The 15,598-nt window shown below is 38.5% G+C and overlaps 1 protein-coding gene across 1 annotated transcript in view; it reads left to right on the forward strand.

Annotated features, from left to right (window-relative positions):
* SHQ1 (SHQ1, H/ACA ribonucleoprotein assembly factor) overlaps positions 1-15,598 on the forward strand; it is a 111,223-nt gene that overhangs the window by 23,387 nt on the left and 72,238 nt on the right. The window contains exons 6-8 of the mRNA XM_023199973.1: positions 4,984-5,111; positions 11,826-11,980; positions 14,120-14,173. Of these exons, the coding sequence (XP_023055741.1) occupies positions 4,984-5,111; positions 11,826-11,980; positions 14,120-14,173 (337 nt within the window). The remainder of the gene's footprint in view (positions 1-4,983; positions 5,112-11,825; positions 11,981-14,119; positions 14,174-15,598) is intronic.

Raw genomic sequence — 15,598 nt, forward strand, 5'->3', positions numbered from 1 at the left:
CGGTATCTCACTGACTCCTCTGTTTCAACATGTCCAAAATTGAACTCATCGTTTTACCTCTAAAGTCTTTGTGAATTTTCTAACTTGGTTGATGCCCCATTTTTCACTCTAGTCACCCCGGTTAGAAAGCGAGGATTCATCTTTGCTTTCTCTCTTATCCCACACATTCAATCAATCCTGAAGTTGTACCATTGATCTCTGTAGTATTTTTTTTTTCCACTTCATCAGTTTCTGGCCCTCATCTGTGTCTGGTTTAGTGCAGCACTCACTAACTGCCTAACTGGCATCTCTGCTTTTAGTCTGGGCTTCTTCAGATCCATCAACCATGAACCATTACAGCATGGTGTCTTACATGCTGAAAATGAAAATCTGCTGAACCCTGTCGTTGGTGCTCTTCTGCTTAAAATACCTAATTCCTAACTCCTTTGTGTGTCATTACAAGTTCTCTGTGATCTGGACCCTGCCTACCTCGGTAGCTTCACTTTTGCCACTCCCTGCTCACGTTTTACACCTCAACAATGATGAATGTTTGCATTTCCCCACCTGTACCACACTGCTTTTCTCTCTTTTTTTTGAGACAGAGTCTTGCTCTGTTGCCTAGGTTGTAGTGCAGTGGTGCGATCTCAGTTCACCACGGCCTCTGCCTCCCAGGTTCAAGTGATTCTCCCGCCTCAGCCTCCTGAGTAGCTGAGCTTACAGGCCTGCACACCATGCCTGGCTAACTTTTGTGTTTTTAATAGAGATGGGATTTCACCATGCTGGCCAGGCTGGTCTCGAACTCCAAACCTCATGTGATTCACCCGCCTCGGCCTCCCAAAGTGTTGGGATTACAGACGTGAGCCACCACACCCAGCCCACACTGCTTCTCATATTTCCTTTTATCATAGTATCCCTTTGCCATTTAATTCCCCTGACCCCACATTGCCTGAATAGTGGTTCTTAGCTCTTCAGACTAGGCTCATTGTTTCTCCCATGTACTTGCACTGTTAGACTGGCTTAGGAAGCCCACCTCAGTGCTCCCCTGTTACAGTTTATCTTGTTTTTACTGCATTGTTTTATAATGTTCTGTATTTGTGTACATGGTTCTCATTAAATTGTGGAGTCCTTAAGGGCAGGAAGTGAATTTTACGGATCTTCGTCTTCCTGACGACGCACGTAGAGGGCATTCAGTGAATGCTTGTTCAATTCGTGACCTTAAAAATCTTGAAAAAAAATTGAGATCTCAAATGAAAAAACAGACAAACAAAACTTGAAAGTAATTTGTTATGAAAAGTAAAACATTAGTCACCGTCAGCGCTTGTTCATGAAACTCTTAATTCATGGACAATGTCAAGCATAGACCAGCACAGTTCAGATTACTAGGACTGTGTTAGTGAAATTTTACTCAAAATAATCAAACATTTTGGACGTGTTTTTGGTGGGGAGGGGGATGGAGGTGGTAGAAATACCATGTTTCCAAGCCAGTTTTCTTTTTCCCTTCATTGTGGTCCCTTGGGGAGGAAAATGGCATCTTTTCAGATGGGCTCCTCTACTCTTGCCTTTGGTGTCCTCTGCGCTGCGGTGTCCAAGGCCCTTTTCTCTCACTGTGCCAGTTCTTCCTGGGCAATTTTATCCTCTTCTTGATTTAACTGCTTCTGACTCCCATATCTCTGTCTTGAGCCTCAGACTTGTATGTCCACTTACCTATTGGATGGGATGTTTGTAAATCCTAAGAAAAGGCATGTCAGACTCAACCTATCCCAAGCAGGAGTCTTTATTTCTCACTCATGTCTGTTAGCATCCCTCCTATGTCCCTGTCTCAACGAAGGGCACTGTTGTCCACTGAGTTATGGAGGCCAGAATTCTCTGTGTTATTTTTCACTCCTCCAGCTCCTCATTCCCTGCATCCTGAGGGTTCTGTCATCTACATATAGGTCAGATTCATCCACTTTGCTGTGTGTCCACTGCCACTATGTTATTCTAGGCCACCATTATGTCTGCTTCCCCAGGTTTCTCCCTTTAAATCATTTTCCAGGCTGCAATAAGAGTGATGTTTCTGAACCATGCTAATGTCATTCCCCTATGTGAAAAGCTTTTAAGTGTTTAGTTGGTAGGGATAATCTTTGAGATTTCTTGGACGTGGCTTACAAGGTGGTTGCCACTATATTATTTTTAGCTGCTTTCGACTTTTTTCCCCCTTAAATGTGCCTTCTTGTTTTCTAGCCTTTTCCAACCAGTTTTTCATCACAGAATACTCTCTCCTACCCCTCTTCCTCTAGTTAACTGTTCATTGTCATTCCACCGTTGGTTTAGATATTATATCCTCCAGGGTCCTTGCCTGTCATTCTACTCTATTTTGCCCTGGAATCTTATACTGCTGTTATGTCATAGCATTTTGCTATATTGTAATTGTTTGACTCTCCCATGGGATTGTAAGTTGTGTGAGGGCCAGGACTGTCTGTGTCTTGTCAGCAGTGGAACCCTAGTGCCTAACATGGAGCATGGAACGTGGCACAACGTCAGTACTTTCTGTTGAATGAATGACTTATTTAGCATGTTAGTCATTTATTATTGTTTATCCATTTGAAATTCATTTCCTGGAAAAAAGCTCAAGTTTTAATTTGTGGATGAGTTTATAGTAGAACCTCAGTTCAAAAGAGTTCCTTCACTTTAAGGAGAAAGAGATAGCTAAGAAGAAAATAGGCTTAGCAGGATTAGTTTATGAAGCAGCTATTTTGTCTTAGTCTCTTATGTCTGTGCACCTGTCAGAAATTTTTTTTTTTTTTTTTTTTGAGACGGAGTCTCGCTCTGCCGCCCAGGCTGGAGTGCAGTGGCCGGATCTCAGATCACTGCAAGCTCTGCCTCCCAGGTTTACGCCATTCTCCTGCCTCAGCCTCCCAAGTAGCTGGGACTACAGGCACCCGCCACCTCGCCCGGCTAGTTTTTTGTATTTTTTTTTTTTTTAGTAGAGATGGGATTTCACCGTGTTAGCCAGAATGGTCTCGATCTCCTGACCTAGTGATCCGCCCGTCTTGGCCTCCCAAAGTGCTGGGATTACAGGCTTGAGCCACTGCGCCCGGCCTAGAAATTGTTATTGACAATTCCTATTTCAAGATATTAGCTGTTCAGTTTTGTCTAATATGTACTTTATTTCCTCCTATATAAAAATGGAATATTTATTTGGTTAAGAGCTTGGAATCTGGAGTAAGAGTTAAGTAGGTCTACATCCTAGCTATGCTTTTTACTTGTTCTCTGAACTTGACCAAGCTACAAAACTTTTCTGAGCCTCAGTTTCTACCTTTGTAAAATGATGGTATTAATAGTACCCCATGCTCATAGTGATGGTGTAAAGATTCAAGGAAATAACAGATGCAAAGCTTTTAGCGCAGTGCCTGGAACATACAAAGAACTCAGTAAGTTGTCTGTGATCTTTCTAATTTTTAAACGATTTCAGTATCTCGGTTGAAAGGGAACTTCAAGTGTCTAAGGTTGTAAAACTATCAGTTAGAAAATTCAGTGTATCAAAGCAACCAATTCCTTGAGTTTCTGGTTAACTAAAATATAAGTAAAATTTTCACTATGAGTTATACTTTGTTGATGCTTTTCCCAAGAATACCAGTTTCCAACTTTGAATGCAAGATAGAATCATTTCTGAATAAGTGTCCTCTAAGAGTGAGAGGTATATTTTGATTGTGGCTGTTATTTTTCTAGTTAAAACAGGAATGTAGAGTGCAGGAAAATTAACTTTCTGTTCTCTACAAATGTTGCTTTTATCTTCTTCAGTAATTTAAGGAACTGTTAAAATTCATATCTTAATAAAATAGATTGTATCTTGGTAGAAAATATGAGTGCGGCCGGGCGTGGTGGCTCAAGCCTGTAATCCCAGCACTTTGGGAGGCCGAGATGGGCGGGTCACGAGGTCAGGCGATCGAGACCATCCTGACTAACACGGTGAAACACCATCTCTACTAAAAAAAAAAATACAAAAAACTAGCCACGCGAGGTGGCGGGCGCCTGTAGTCCCAGCTACTCGGGAGGCTGAGACAGGAGAATGGCGTGAACCCAGGAGGTGGAGCTTGCAGTGAGCTGAGATCCGGCCACTGCACTCTAGCCTGGGCGACAGAGCGAGAGTCTGTCTCAAAAAAAAAAAAAGAAAATATGAGTGCACATGCCGAAAATGGTGTGTGTGTGTGTGTGTGTGTGTGTGTAGCCCCTTTTAGCCTCGTTGTGGAGATGCAGTATCCTGAATTTCCTACTCATCTGCTTGTTTTTCTTTGCTGGTTGAGTTCAAAAATGTTTTCCTTTATTGAAATTTTACTAAAGTCTGTGGTACTTGCAGACCTAGCACAAGTGCTAGATTTCATTCCAATGTGTCTTCAGATTTGCTTCATTTCACGTCATTGAACATGTGATGGGACTTCAGGGTAGGACCAGTCTTCTACGTACCTTCTATTTAAAGAGATCAGAGGTTGGACACAGTGGGTCAAGCCTGTAATCCCAGCACACTTTGGGAGGCTGCGGTGGGAGCATCACTTGAGGCTGAGAGTTTTAAGACCTGTCTGGGCAAGGAAGCAAAACCCCGTTTCTATAAAAAAATAGAAATTAGCTGGTCTCAGTAGCACGTGCCTATAGTCATAGCTGCTTGAGAGGCTGAGACAGGAGGATTGCTTGACCCCAGGAGTTTGAGGCTGCAGTGAGCTGCGATCATGCTACTGTACTCTAGCCTGAATGACAGAGTGAGACCCATCTCTTTTTAAAAAAGTTAACAACAACAAAAAAGATCAGAAATCTTATATATCCCTTTAGTCAGATACTTACTTTTGTTTTATGATAAGTAACTTAGGTTTGTGGTTGGTAACTACAAAGAAAGTAAATACAGTGTTCAGTCTCTCCTTGAAATGTACTTTGAATTAAAAATCTGTATTTCTGGTACAAATATGAGTTAAGATAAAATGTTAAAAAGTAAAAGCCAGTATAATAAGTTCTTTCAATGTTTTTTCCTAGAGCTGACTTTTTTGAAGACGAGGCGATTGAACAGATTTTGAAATATAATCCTTGGTGGACTGACAAATATTCAAAAATGAAGGCCTTTTTGGAAAAGAGTCAGGAGGAAGAAAATCATGCTGCATTAGGTAAGAAACTCAAATTCGGCTCATTTGTTTCATTTTAAAATCTCATGGTGTATGTACCACATTTACTGCCTTCCATGTTATTAAGCACATAGATGTAATTGCCTTATGATGTTAAAATATGAGTTTGAATTGCTAGTTTTGGAAATGACGTCTTTGCCTCTGACTGGAAAATGCCACTAAGTAATTAGGCTTATTTGTGTTGAAAAATTCTTTTGAAGTATGTTTTCCTTTAGAATCATTGGCGTTCTTTTACAATTAATTATTTTTTAAAACCTAAATTTAGGGATGTGATCACACAGGACATTTGTAGTTTCTCAATAACCTGCTTAAGAAGTATGAACATTCTTCTTTGGTAAGGACATTTGAGTATTAGTAATGGGGGGAAAAGACTCGGGTGGGAAAAGACCTAGATGGACATGTTATTACCACCTTCTCTAAGTACAGCGTTGATATATTAAGACTATACATTAGAAATATAACATTTGCAGACAGATCAAGAAAAGAACACCCATGTTTTCTGTCACACTGATTTGGCTTTTATTTGCATATTAAAAATAAAATTTCAATGTTTAAATGGAAAGAATACACACGTATGTACATTCTGAAGAATATTGAATGGAATATAGACTTTTTCCCCCTCAAGTTCCTCTTCCCAGAAATAATCACGTATTAGTATTTTTGGGGATATTTTAAAAATACATATTCCCACATCTAAATGGTTGCTTTTAGAAATGTCTATACATAGACTCACGTATACCCGGTTCGTACCTTGTTATCAATTTGTAGTGTGTTGCACATCTTCCATATCAGTATGTACAGATCTACCTGAAGCTTTTCATGATTACCTAGTATCCCGTTGGATTTTTTTTCATGATTGATGGATATTTGGGCTGTTTACAACTGGTGGACATTTGCGTGATTTCCTGCTTTCTGCAGTAGCAAATAATATATATAGTGATCTCCTTTGACCCTTCATTCTGAAGTAGCTGCAGGGTCTCTAATGGATCACAGTTTTTTATTTTCTGCATATCAATGCAATAACCTGTTATCTGCTATTTTTTCAGTGTCTAGTATAGTGCCTGTTATACAAAGGTACTCAATAAATATCTATAAATATTGTAATAAATGTTTTTATGGTTAAGTTTTATTAAGGTTTAGGTGATTTCTACCAGATCAAAACATTGCTGCTATAATATTTTAGAAAAAAGAGGATTAGCTTTAATGCATCACAGAAGCTCATTGTAGTGACTCTTGTTATAGATTTATTGTCGTTTTCAACAAATCCTGACTTTTATATTTGAGTTTAAGCAGCTTTCAGACATCTCACATTCTATATGTATATATAGGCACATTTTCAGGTTTAGGATTGCTAACACAATTTAGATAGTTAACTGTATATGCTAGATAGATCTGGTCATAAAGTTTGAGCAAACTTAAATCATCTAGTATATCAATTGGTCTGAGTCAGTTTCCCTAATTTTAGCACAGTATTTTAATGAGGTGGTGTGGGAGAAAATTGATGGTTGCGTAGTTGAGTTTTCTGTCCACCAGGGTGAGCTAGTGGCCCTAAAAATCAAGAGAAGGCATTCCCTTTGATTTAAATTCTAACTTGCTCTACTTTGATAAATTGTAGCTTGTTCTCAGTCCAGTTTTCTGTGTCAGCAATGCTTTGAGTTAGTCTTCTCTGTGTAATTTTAGCAGGAGATCAAGCCACTCAGTCCTTTTAACTATCCGTCCTCCTGACCCTTCATCTGACCCATGGCTGATAGCCAGGCTGGTGCATCAGGAACAGTCATAGTCTGCAAGGCCATTATGATGATTCATTCTGAAAACCACCTTTAAAAATAGCAAGGACATGTGATCTAAGGTAGAAGAACTTGAGCTTTGTGTTGAACAGAGTGTCTCTTCTAATAATACCAAATATAAGATATAAACTAAATGTAGGCTTGGGGTTGGACTTCTTGTTCCACCACATGCTTGCGATATGATCTTGCACCTTTGGGTTGCTGTGGAAATCCTGTACCTACCTCAGAGTTGTCCTGAGATTGAATGAAATGTTATATTTAAAATCCTGTAAATGTTAGAAATTATTATTATAGAGTCAAATCAGTCGCAGGAGAGCCAGGAGTTGGTTAGTTTCTCTGTGAAATTATAATTTTTATACATTTAGAAAGCTTTAAGGGAAAGTTCCTTGTTAACAAAATTTCTCTCTCATTTAAAAAATTCTGGTTCAAATATTTGAGGCACTCAGAATTGGAGGAATAAATTGAAATGTGTTGAGCCAGGATAAAATATGGGGGAAAAGAAATAAACCAAGAAATAAACCTCACAGTTTTCTGCTTACCTACGGTGCCTGCTGCTGTACCTTTTCCCCTCTTCCTTTTTGTTCTTTGCCTCTCTGGCCTTCTTCCTCTTTGGGTCATAGCTGTGGGCTGTTGTCTGTTTAACACCTCCTCATCAGGTGTTGCCAGGCAGATATAACAGTGCAGGTGAGGGGTGTACCTTTGATTCGTTCCGTATCATAAAATATTAACCTAGATTGCTTTGAATTCCAGATAAGCCTTAGGTGGTGAACTTTGCTCCCTCTCTTTCTCCCTTGGTTGTAATTCTTGTCATTTTCATCACAGCCCTGAGTTACAACAGGGAGACTTTTCTCCAGCTTTGTAGTGATCCAGATTTTCCTCCCCAAAGGCTTGTAAATGGAAGTGTTAAACGCTATGCTTCCTCTGAGCTCTAGTTTCGTGAGGATGAACTTACCACATTTCCCATGTTGTCTTTCAGTGGTTAATCTGAAGCTCCAAAGTCTTGGCACGTTATTGCTTGTTATGACACCACATAACATTTACAGTCAATGAACTTCCTAGCAGGGACATCCTGTTTGGCACCAGTGAGCCCTTCAGTGTTTGTAGAGATAACTGTCAGTGTCAACTTTGAAAGTTGTAGCACTACAGGGCTACCCATTTAGGCTGAAGGTTTGAATGCAGCACAATTTTTTCTGGTTCCCTTGATCTGGTTCCAATGAATGTACAATGTAATAGACAGATGTGCATTACTCTGAGAGCGTCGAGATCCTTTGTCATTTAATTGTTGACCTAGATAACAGGGATGTTTGGGAGGGGGATTTAGAGAGGAAGGGAGGATTTAAAAATAACAAAATTAGAAAATATTTGGGAGAGAAAAGTGACTACCTTGCAGACATCTTTCCATTTTGATGAGAGTCCCTTTGCAGCCTTCAGACATATTGGTGGGGTTTTTGATGTTGGGAGGTGGTCCTCGGCCATTTGCTTCAATGTTCAAATACCAGTTTCCTCCTCAAATGTATTGAGTTCAACTGACTTTTATTTCACTGGAGATTGTTTTTAAAAGTATAATTAACCAAAACATTGTGAACTATATAGCAAAGCTGCTTTGTAGTGTAGCTAAGTCATATAAATGCTTGACAAATGTTACTTATGGTGGCAATCATCCAAGCATTGTTGGCACTGCATCTGTAGTTATTTCCAGTACTGCTGCTAGGTTAGACTTGATTGTGTGCAAACTTCCCCCAAGTTCCCCTTTGGGTGATATGATTTATAGCTCTAATAAAAAAGGCCTCAGGGAGCTCAGACTTTTGGTTTCTCTAGTGATTTCCTGGTTTGTTGTTATTGTTATTTATCATCTCTGATTTCTTTGCTTGAATTTCAGAATTTAAATGCATTTGTGTATTATTAATGAAGTAGGCCACAATGGAACTTATAAATGCTCAGTAAAAGGTGGAAGTGTTTTAGGGAAAGTCTAGCAGCTCCTAGTATCCAAGAATTCAGAAGAATAATTCAAGTAGATTTTTCTTCTGTGCACAGTTACTGAAAATGACTAATGTAGAAAAACTTCCATGTGAGTAATGTAACATCAGAACCTACATTGCCTAGATCAACTTTTACAAATGACTAAGCATCGATAGGTATGATTACTTAAAAATGAAGACATAAATATGTGGAGAGTTGACATGTTGCTAAATAGTTTCTGGGCAAGCTTACTTTGTGATTGAGAATTTTGTGGGAGCAGGGATCTTTATTAGTCAACTAGGATATAAAGATTTTTCTCTAGTCAGATATCATGAACACCTGGCATTTTCCCATTAGCTAAATTAATGAACATCTCAAAAACCATACCTAAGGGAATACTGTCTCAAACCTTCTTGCTAAATACCAGGAGTCTTAAAATATTTTGTCAGGTATGCTTTCTTCCTGCAGTGAGTATATTCCTTCATGCCATTTCCTTAAATCAAATTGCTTAAAATGAACTGAGAGCTTTTATTTAAATTAAGGAATCTTCAGATGTGTCCTCCAATGAGGCAATCAACACTCAGTTTGTCTTATTGATTAAATCTAGTAAATTTTAAATTAAACACAGTTGACCCTTGAGCAAAACATGTTTGAAATGCATAGGTCTGCTTATATGGGGATTTTCTTTTGCCTCTGCCACCCCTGAGATAGCAAAACCAACCCTTCCTCTTCCTCGTTTTCCTCAGTCTACTCAATGTGAAGACCAGGATGAGGACCTTTATTTATGATGCTGTACCTCCACTTAATGGATAATTTAATCTTAAAGAGACTTCATGTACAATTCAAGGATTGGGGAAACCTTAACTAAAGCTATAAATCCAGAATATTGTTTTTTAAAAAAAAAGATGGACATATTTGACTACATGAAAAATAAATGCTTCAATAGCAAAAGGTACCATAAACAAAGTCAGTAGAGATATAGTAGCTTTGGAAAGATGATTAGGGTTTATATCTATAATATACAGGATTCTTAATTTGACAAGACAAGCCATCCAATAGAAAAAAAAAACTGGACAAAACACATACGAATGGGTTACTCATAAGAGTGCAAATCCAGATTGCTTACAAACCAAGGAACTAGTGCTTAAAGTTGAGCATTTGGAGAAATACTAAGTGAAATAACAATGATAAGTCACCATTTTAGTTTTCTTTTGCTGCATAACAAATTATCACAAGCTTCACACAGTGTACGTTCATGATCTCAGTTTCCGTGAGTCAGAAGTTGGGCCTGGCTTACCTGGGTCCACTGTGATAGGTCTTGCAAGGCTGTAGCCAAAAATACCCATCTTATTTTTTTTAGAAACAAATGTTGGAGGCTGTGTTTCCTGGAGCTCAAGGTCTTCTTCCAGTCTCACATGATTGTTGGCAGAATTTAGTTCCTCGCAGATACAGAACTGAGGCCCCTACTTTGTTGCTGGCTGTCAGCTGGGGGCCACTCTTAGATCTTAGAGGCCCCTACAGGTCCCTGCCATATAGCCTTTTCACAGGCTCTCTCACTTCACCATGTGACATTTCTTCAAAACTAGCAGGTGAGTCCCTGGCTTTGGTCTGCTAATAATGGAATGTAATCATGGAAATGACTGTCCCATTGCCTGGCCGTATTCTGTTGGATAGAAGCAAGTCACAAGCTCCATCCCCACATAGTGATATGACTCATTGGAGGTCATCTTAGAATTCTGCCTGCTATACTCAGTTTATTAACCTGGAAATGATTGTAAAAAAGCTATTACATTTCTTGCCAGGGGAAGGTGGGAGGTATGTGTAGGAAGAGGAACTTCTATTCATGACTGTGAGAAAGGAGAGTTATTGTAGCCTTTAAGTAAAGTATCTTTCTAAAACAGATACTTTTTAAACCCAGTCAATCCAGTCTCAAGAGTCTACTTTATGGAAATAAAGCCTCTAATATCCAAGGACATAGGATAAGGATATTTATTGCAACATTATTAGCAGTGGCAGAAAGCTAGAAGCAACGTGAGTGCCCATCAGTAGGGGGAGTGGTTGGATAGAGCATGGTACGTTTTGGAATATTATACTCCTTTACAAAAATTAGTTACACACCAGTTGACTTTTAGGGATTTGCCAGAGGTATTGTTGAGTGAGAAGGGCTAGATGGAGAATAATGACCTAGTTATTTGGGTCAAGGGAGGGCGTAGGAAGTACAGACTCCCTAGTATATATGCTTGTGTGTCTGTATATGATTACATGTCTGTAGAGAAAACTATGGAATGATATATACTAGATTTTTAGTGGGTGAGAGGCAGTTGACGAATATTCAGGTGGAGAGAGGGTGCCAAGCAAAAGAAGAAAAGGAAAAAGGAACCGTGTTGTAAAGAAACAGTCTCTTCCCACAGATCTAATGTATGTGATGTGGTCATATGTAAAACTTGATTTATATGGTAGACAATATGAGATTTTAATGGATTAATTTGAGTTGAAATTTAGTTTAGTTTAAATGTAACAATTTTAATTGATTAATATCTGGGAATATTCCTATTTCTTGGTATAGAACTTTCAAACGGATAATGAATATTTTCAGTGTACTTTATTTAGCGCTTTCTGTTGTCAAAATGTATTATCTTAATTTTAAAGTCAGTAACTGGCATTCAGACGCCTTAAGTACAGAACAGTGTAGCAAAAAAGGGAGGGTTGGGAATTAAGGAATAGGTATTGTTTCGAAAAATCTTTATTCAGCCCTATTAGGATTTGAGCAGACTCACAGCTCTTACTGAAACTGTGACATCTACTTAAGTTATTTATATATCCAGAGTTAAGTAGAAATAACTTTTATTTCAGTTTCTATAATCAAAGTTCTAATTTTGACAAATCTTCCACATGGGGGGATTTACAAAAATGAATGAAACATCTAATTTTTAAATGCGTTTTCTTCTAGTGTCTTTTTCTGAAGAAGAGAAATATCAGCTACGAAAATTTGTCAATAAATCTTATCTGCTGGACAAGAAAGCCTGTTGTCAAGTGTACTACAGTTTGATTGATATCCTTCTGGCATATTGCTATGAAACCCGTGTCACTGAAGGAGAGAAGAATGTAAGTGCTTGTATGTATGCGTGTTGCCATAGATGACTGTGCTGAGTAAACTGCATCAAAGCATCAGTCTTTCTTGTCTAGAGTAGAACTGGTGGTGATTAGTTATTCAGGGGATGCCCCCAGCAGAGTTGCATGTGTGGGGTGGTGGTGGTGGGTACCCACAAGCAATCATACATTGCTTAGTTGGTCTTTTTCAGTTTTCTCTTGGGATTATTCTCTGCAAAATAGCAGAGTAGGGAAGTTTAAGGGAGTAAAGCTGAGAGTAGAGAGGAAGGCTACTCTGAGCCCTCATCTCTTTTAGGCCAGAGAAGTGCTCTGTCACATGACACTTCACATTGGCCAGGGGGTAAACTACCATACCCATTTATATTCTTTCTCTCAGCCAGAAGTCAGCAGATGCAAAATATGGCATTTTACAAAATAAAGAAATCGTAATATTTACCTGCAAATGTTCCTCAATTCATAGAGTGTGTGGATTTCTGAAAAATTATATGTAAATCAGATTTTTTAAAACCTGAATTGTATATTTTTTTGCTATTTAAAGGGATCATGTTATAAAAGTAAATCCTATTGTAAATTATTTCTTAATCTTTTAAAAAATAATATAGACTTTATTGTATTTCTTCTTAAACCATATTTGATGTTGTAAATGAAGAGCTAAACTTCCTTTTCACCTATACCATTGATTGTATATTTAAAAAGGCTGGAAACCAAAAAACAGCCTTTCTAGTTAGTGTGGCGCTGCAGCTGTTTATAATTGTCCTTGCTCTAAAGGTTATTTTTGATCTGAGCATAACTTTCCTTTTTTGAATTACACAAATAATTCGTATTGTAAAGGAAAATATACAAACGAAGGAAATAATTAAGATTTCCTGTAATTTTAGTCATCAGAAATAACCGTTGTTACATGGCGATGTATCTATTTCCAGTCTTCTTTCTTTGTGCACGTGTGTCTATATTGTGTGTATTTACCTTGGGTCCTAACGTATATACTATTTAACCTGCTTTTTTCACTCAACATTATAGCACTAGGATGGTATTAGAGTTAGAATTTTCTGTGTACTAATTTTTTTGTTGTCATGATTCTGAAAATTTCTAGGGTGACTCTTGACGTTTGTGTCTGACTCCAAGATGACTATTAATTGAGTGTGCTAAGGCTACTTAATATTTATCTGAAAATACTTTTTGTTTTCACTCATCTTTTAAAGATACTGTAGGCCGGGCGCAGTGGCTCAAGCCTGTAATCCCAGCACTTTGGGAGGCCAAGACGGGCGGATCACGAGGTCAGGCGATCGAAACCATCCTGGCTAACACGGTGAAACCCCGTCTCTACTAAAAAATATAAAAAACTAGCCGGGCGAGGTGGCAGGCACCTGTAGTCCCAGCTACTCGGGAGGCTGAGGAAGGAGAATGGCGTAAACCCGGGAGGCAGAGCTTGCAGTGAGCTGAGATTCGGCCACTGCACTCCAACCTGGGCGACAGAGCGAGACTCCATCTCAAAAAAAAAAAAAAAAAAAAAAAGATACTGTAAATGGAGAAAATGTTTTCTTTGACAAAAAATGCTTCATATTAAATCTTGAAAACGTGAGTGTTTAGGTATACTTGAAAAAATTTACCATTTTTTATTCTTGTATTTGTGTATTTAAAATCATCAAGTCTTACAACTTGAGACCTCCTCTAGAATGTACTTATTCTCACCAGCATTCTCTGAAAGATCAAATTTTCTAGCAGCTTCTTAAGTGCCACAGGTAATACTTCAACATTATCCTTGATTCCTTTGATAGATTATTTATGGATTGTTCGGGAGTCATGTAACTTAGTTGAAAAAGGACAGAAATTGAGCAGGGATTACTTTGCTTTAACTTCTAGTTTCAAAACCCCTGGTTATTTGCTCTTGTGTTCTGGTATTTTTTTCAGTAGAAAAGTTTTATTTTCAAAAATCCCAAGGAAAGTAAACAGAAACTTCCCACTGATAGTCTCTGCATCAGCAAAATAGTTTTTTTTCTATAGTTGTGAACACTTCTTAGTTCTCATATGTCAGTGATCCTCAGACACTGGTTGAAAAAATGGATTTCTTTGGTTTGTTTAAATGACTTTACCTCTAATGTGATGGTATTCTTTTCTCCAAAACAAATACAGGTTGAATCTGCATGGAATATCAGGAAACTGAGTCCAACACTATGCTGGTTTGAGGTATGATTTCCAGTTGCAGTTGTTTAGAGTTTGTTGCTCAGGAAATTATTTTTGTTGTTTTTACATCATTTGGGGTAATTCAAGCAATTCCTTGAATTTTTAAAAATAGAAGCTCTATTGTACAAGTTTGTTTTCCATCTTTTTAATAAAATTCTGATAATGAAACCAGGTAGAGTATTTTGGAAGCTGGGGGAAGGAAACACACTTCGGAGAGAGGATGGAGACATGGTTTTTTGGGAAAGAATGTGGGGCAGAGTGAGAGGTGTGTTTGTAAGCTGGCATGTATTGGAGCTTGAAACTCAAAGATGGAGGCAAACCTAGGTGATAAGTGACCATCAGGGTCTGTGCCAAGAATAAACACACACACACGAAAAATAATGTTTTTTTTTTTTGAGACGGAGTCTCGCTCTGTCGCCCAGGCTGGAGTGCAGTGGCCGGATCGCAGCTCACTGGAAGCTCCGCCTCCCGGGTTCACGCCATTCTCCTGCCTCAGCCTCCTGAGTAGCTGGGACTACAGGCGCCCGCCACCTCGCCTGGCTAGTTTTTTTGTATTTTTTTTAGTAGAGACGGGGTTTCACCGTGTTAGCCAGGATGGTTTTGATCGCCTGACCTCGTGATCCGCCCGTCTCTGCCTCCCAAAGTGCTGGGATTACAGGCTGGAGCCACCACGCCCGGCAAAAAATAATGTTTTTATATGATTTTTTTAATATATATATGTATATGTAAGAAAAACTTCACCTATTCTCAATAAGTCTGTGAGGTAAGTGTTGCAGGTTTTACAGGTGAGGAAACTTAGATCATATAGCTTAAATCCCTTATCTTAAGTCCTGCAATTCAAATATAGTCTGGTTACATCTGATAACTCTTTTAGTATGGTAGTAATTGTTTCTGTGTTCCGAAAAATAGTTGTGCAGGTCTCACCAAAAATACCAAAGGATAATATCTTTATAAGTTTTTAACAAACTTGTGCATCAAAACAGTAATTAAAAGCAGAAACTTTGAAAAAGTATCAAGATTATATCAATTAAAACAACCAGTATTTTTTAAGTTGCAAAATCAAGGTTGTTTCATTGATGTCACTTTGTTAAAATAATAGGTAAGATGTAAACAGGAACTAAAACACTTACTTCATTATAGAATCTTACTATTCCAAAAATGGTTCAAGGACCAACAACCTGACCAGCAGCTTCAGCTGGGAGCTCATTAGAAAGACAGAATTTCAGTCCCACCTCCCACCCACTGAATCAGAACATGAATTTGTAGCAAGATCTCTGGGGAGTTTGTATGCCTACTGAAGATGAAAAGTGCTCCCCTCTAGGCTTCATTGGAGTTCCTCATGTTGCCATAATCAGCATATAATAGAGGCATCGGTTTCTGTGTTAGCATTTATTAATATGTTAGAAGTAGTTGGTGACTGGATAATGT

Source organism: Piliocolobus tephrosceles, chromosome 2, assembly GCF_002776525.5.
Source record: "Piliocolobus tephrosceles isolate RC106 chromosome 2, ASM277652v3, whole genome shotgun sequence".
Lineage (NCBI taxonomy): Eukaryota > Metazoa > Chordata > Mammalia > Primates > Cercopithecidae > Piliocolobus > Piliocolobus tephrosceles.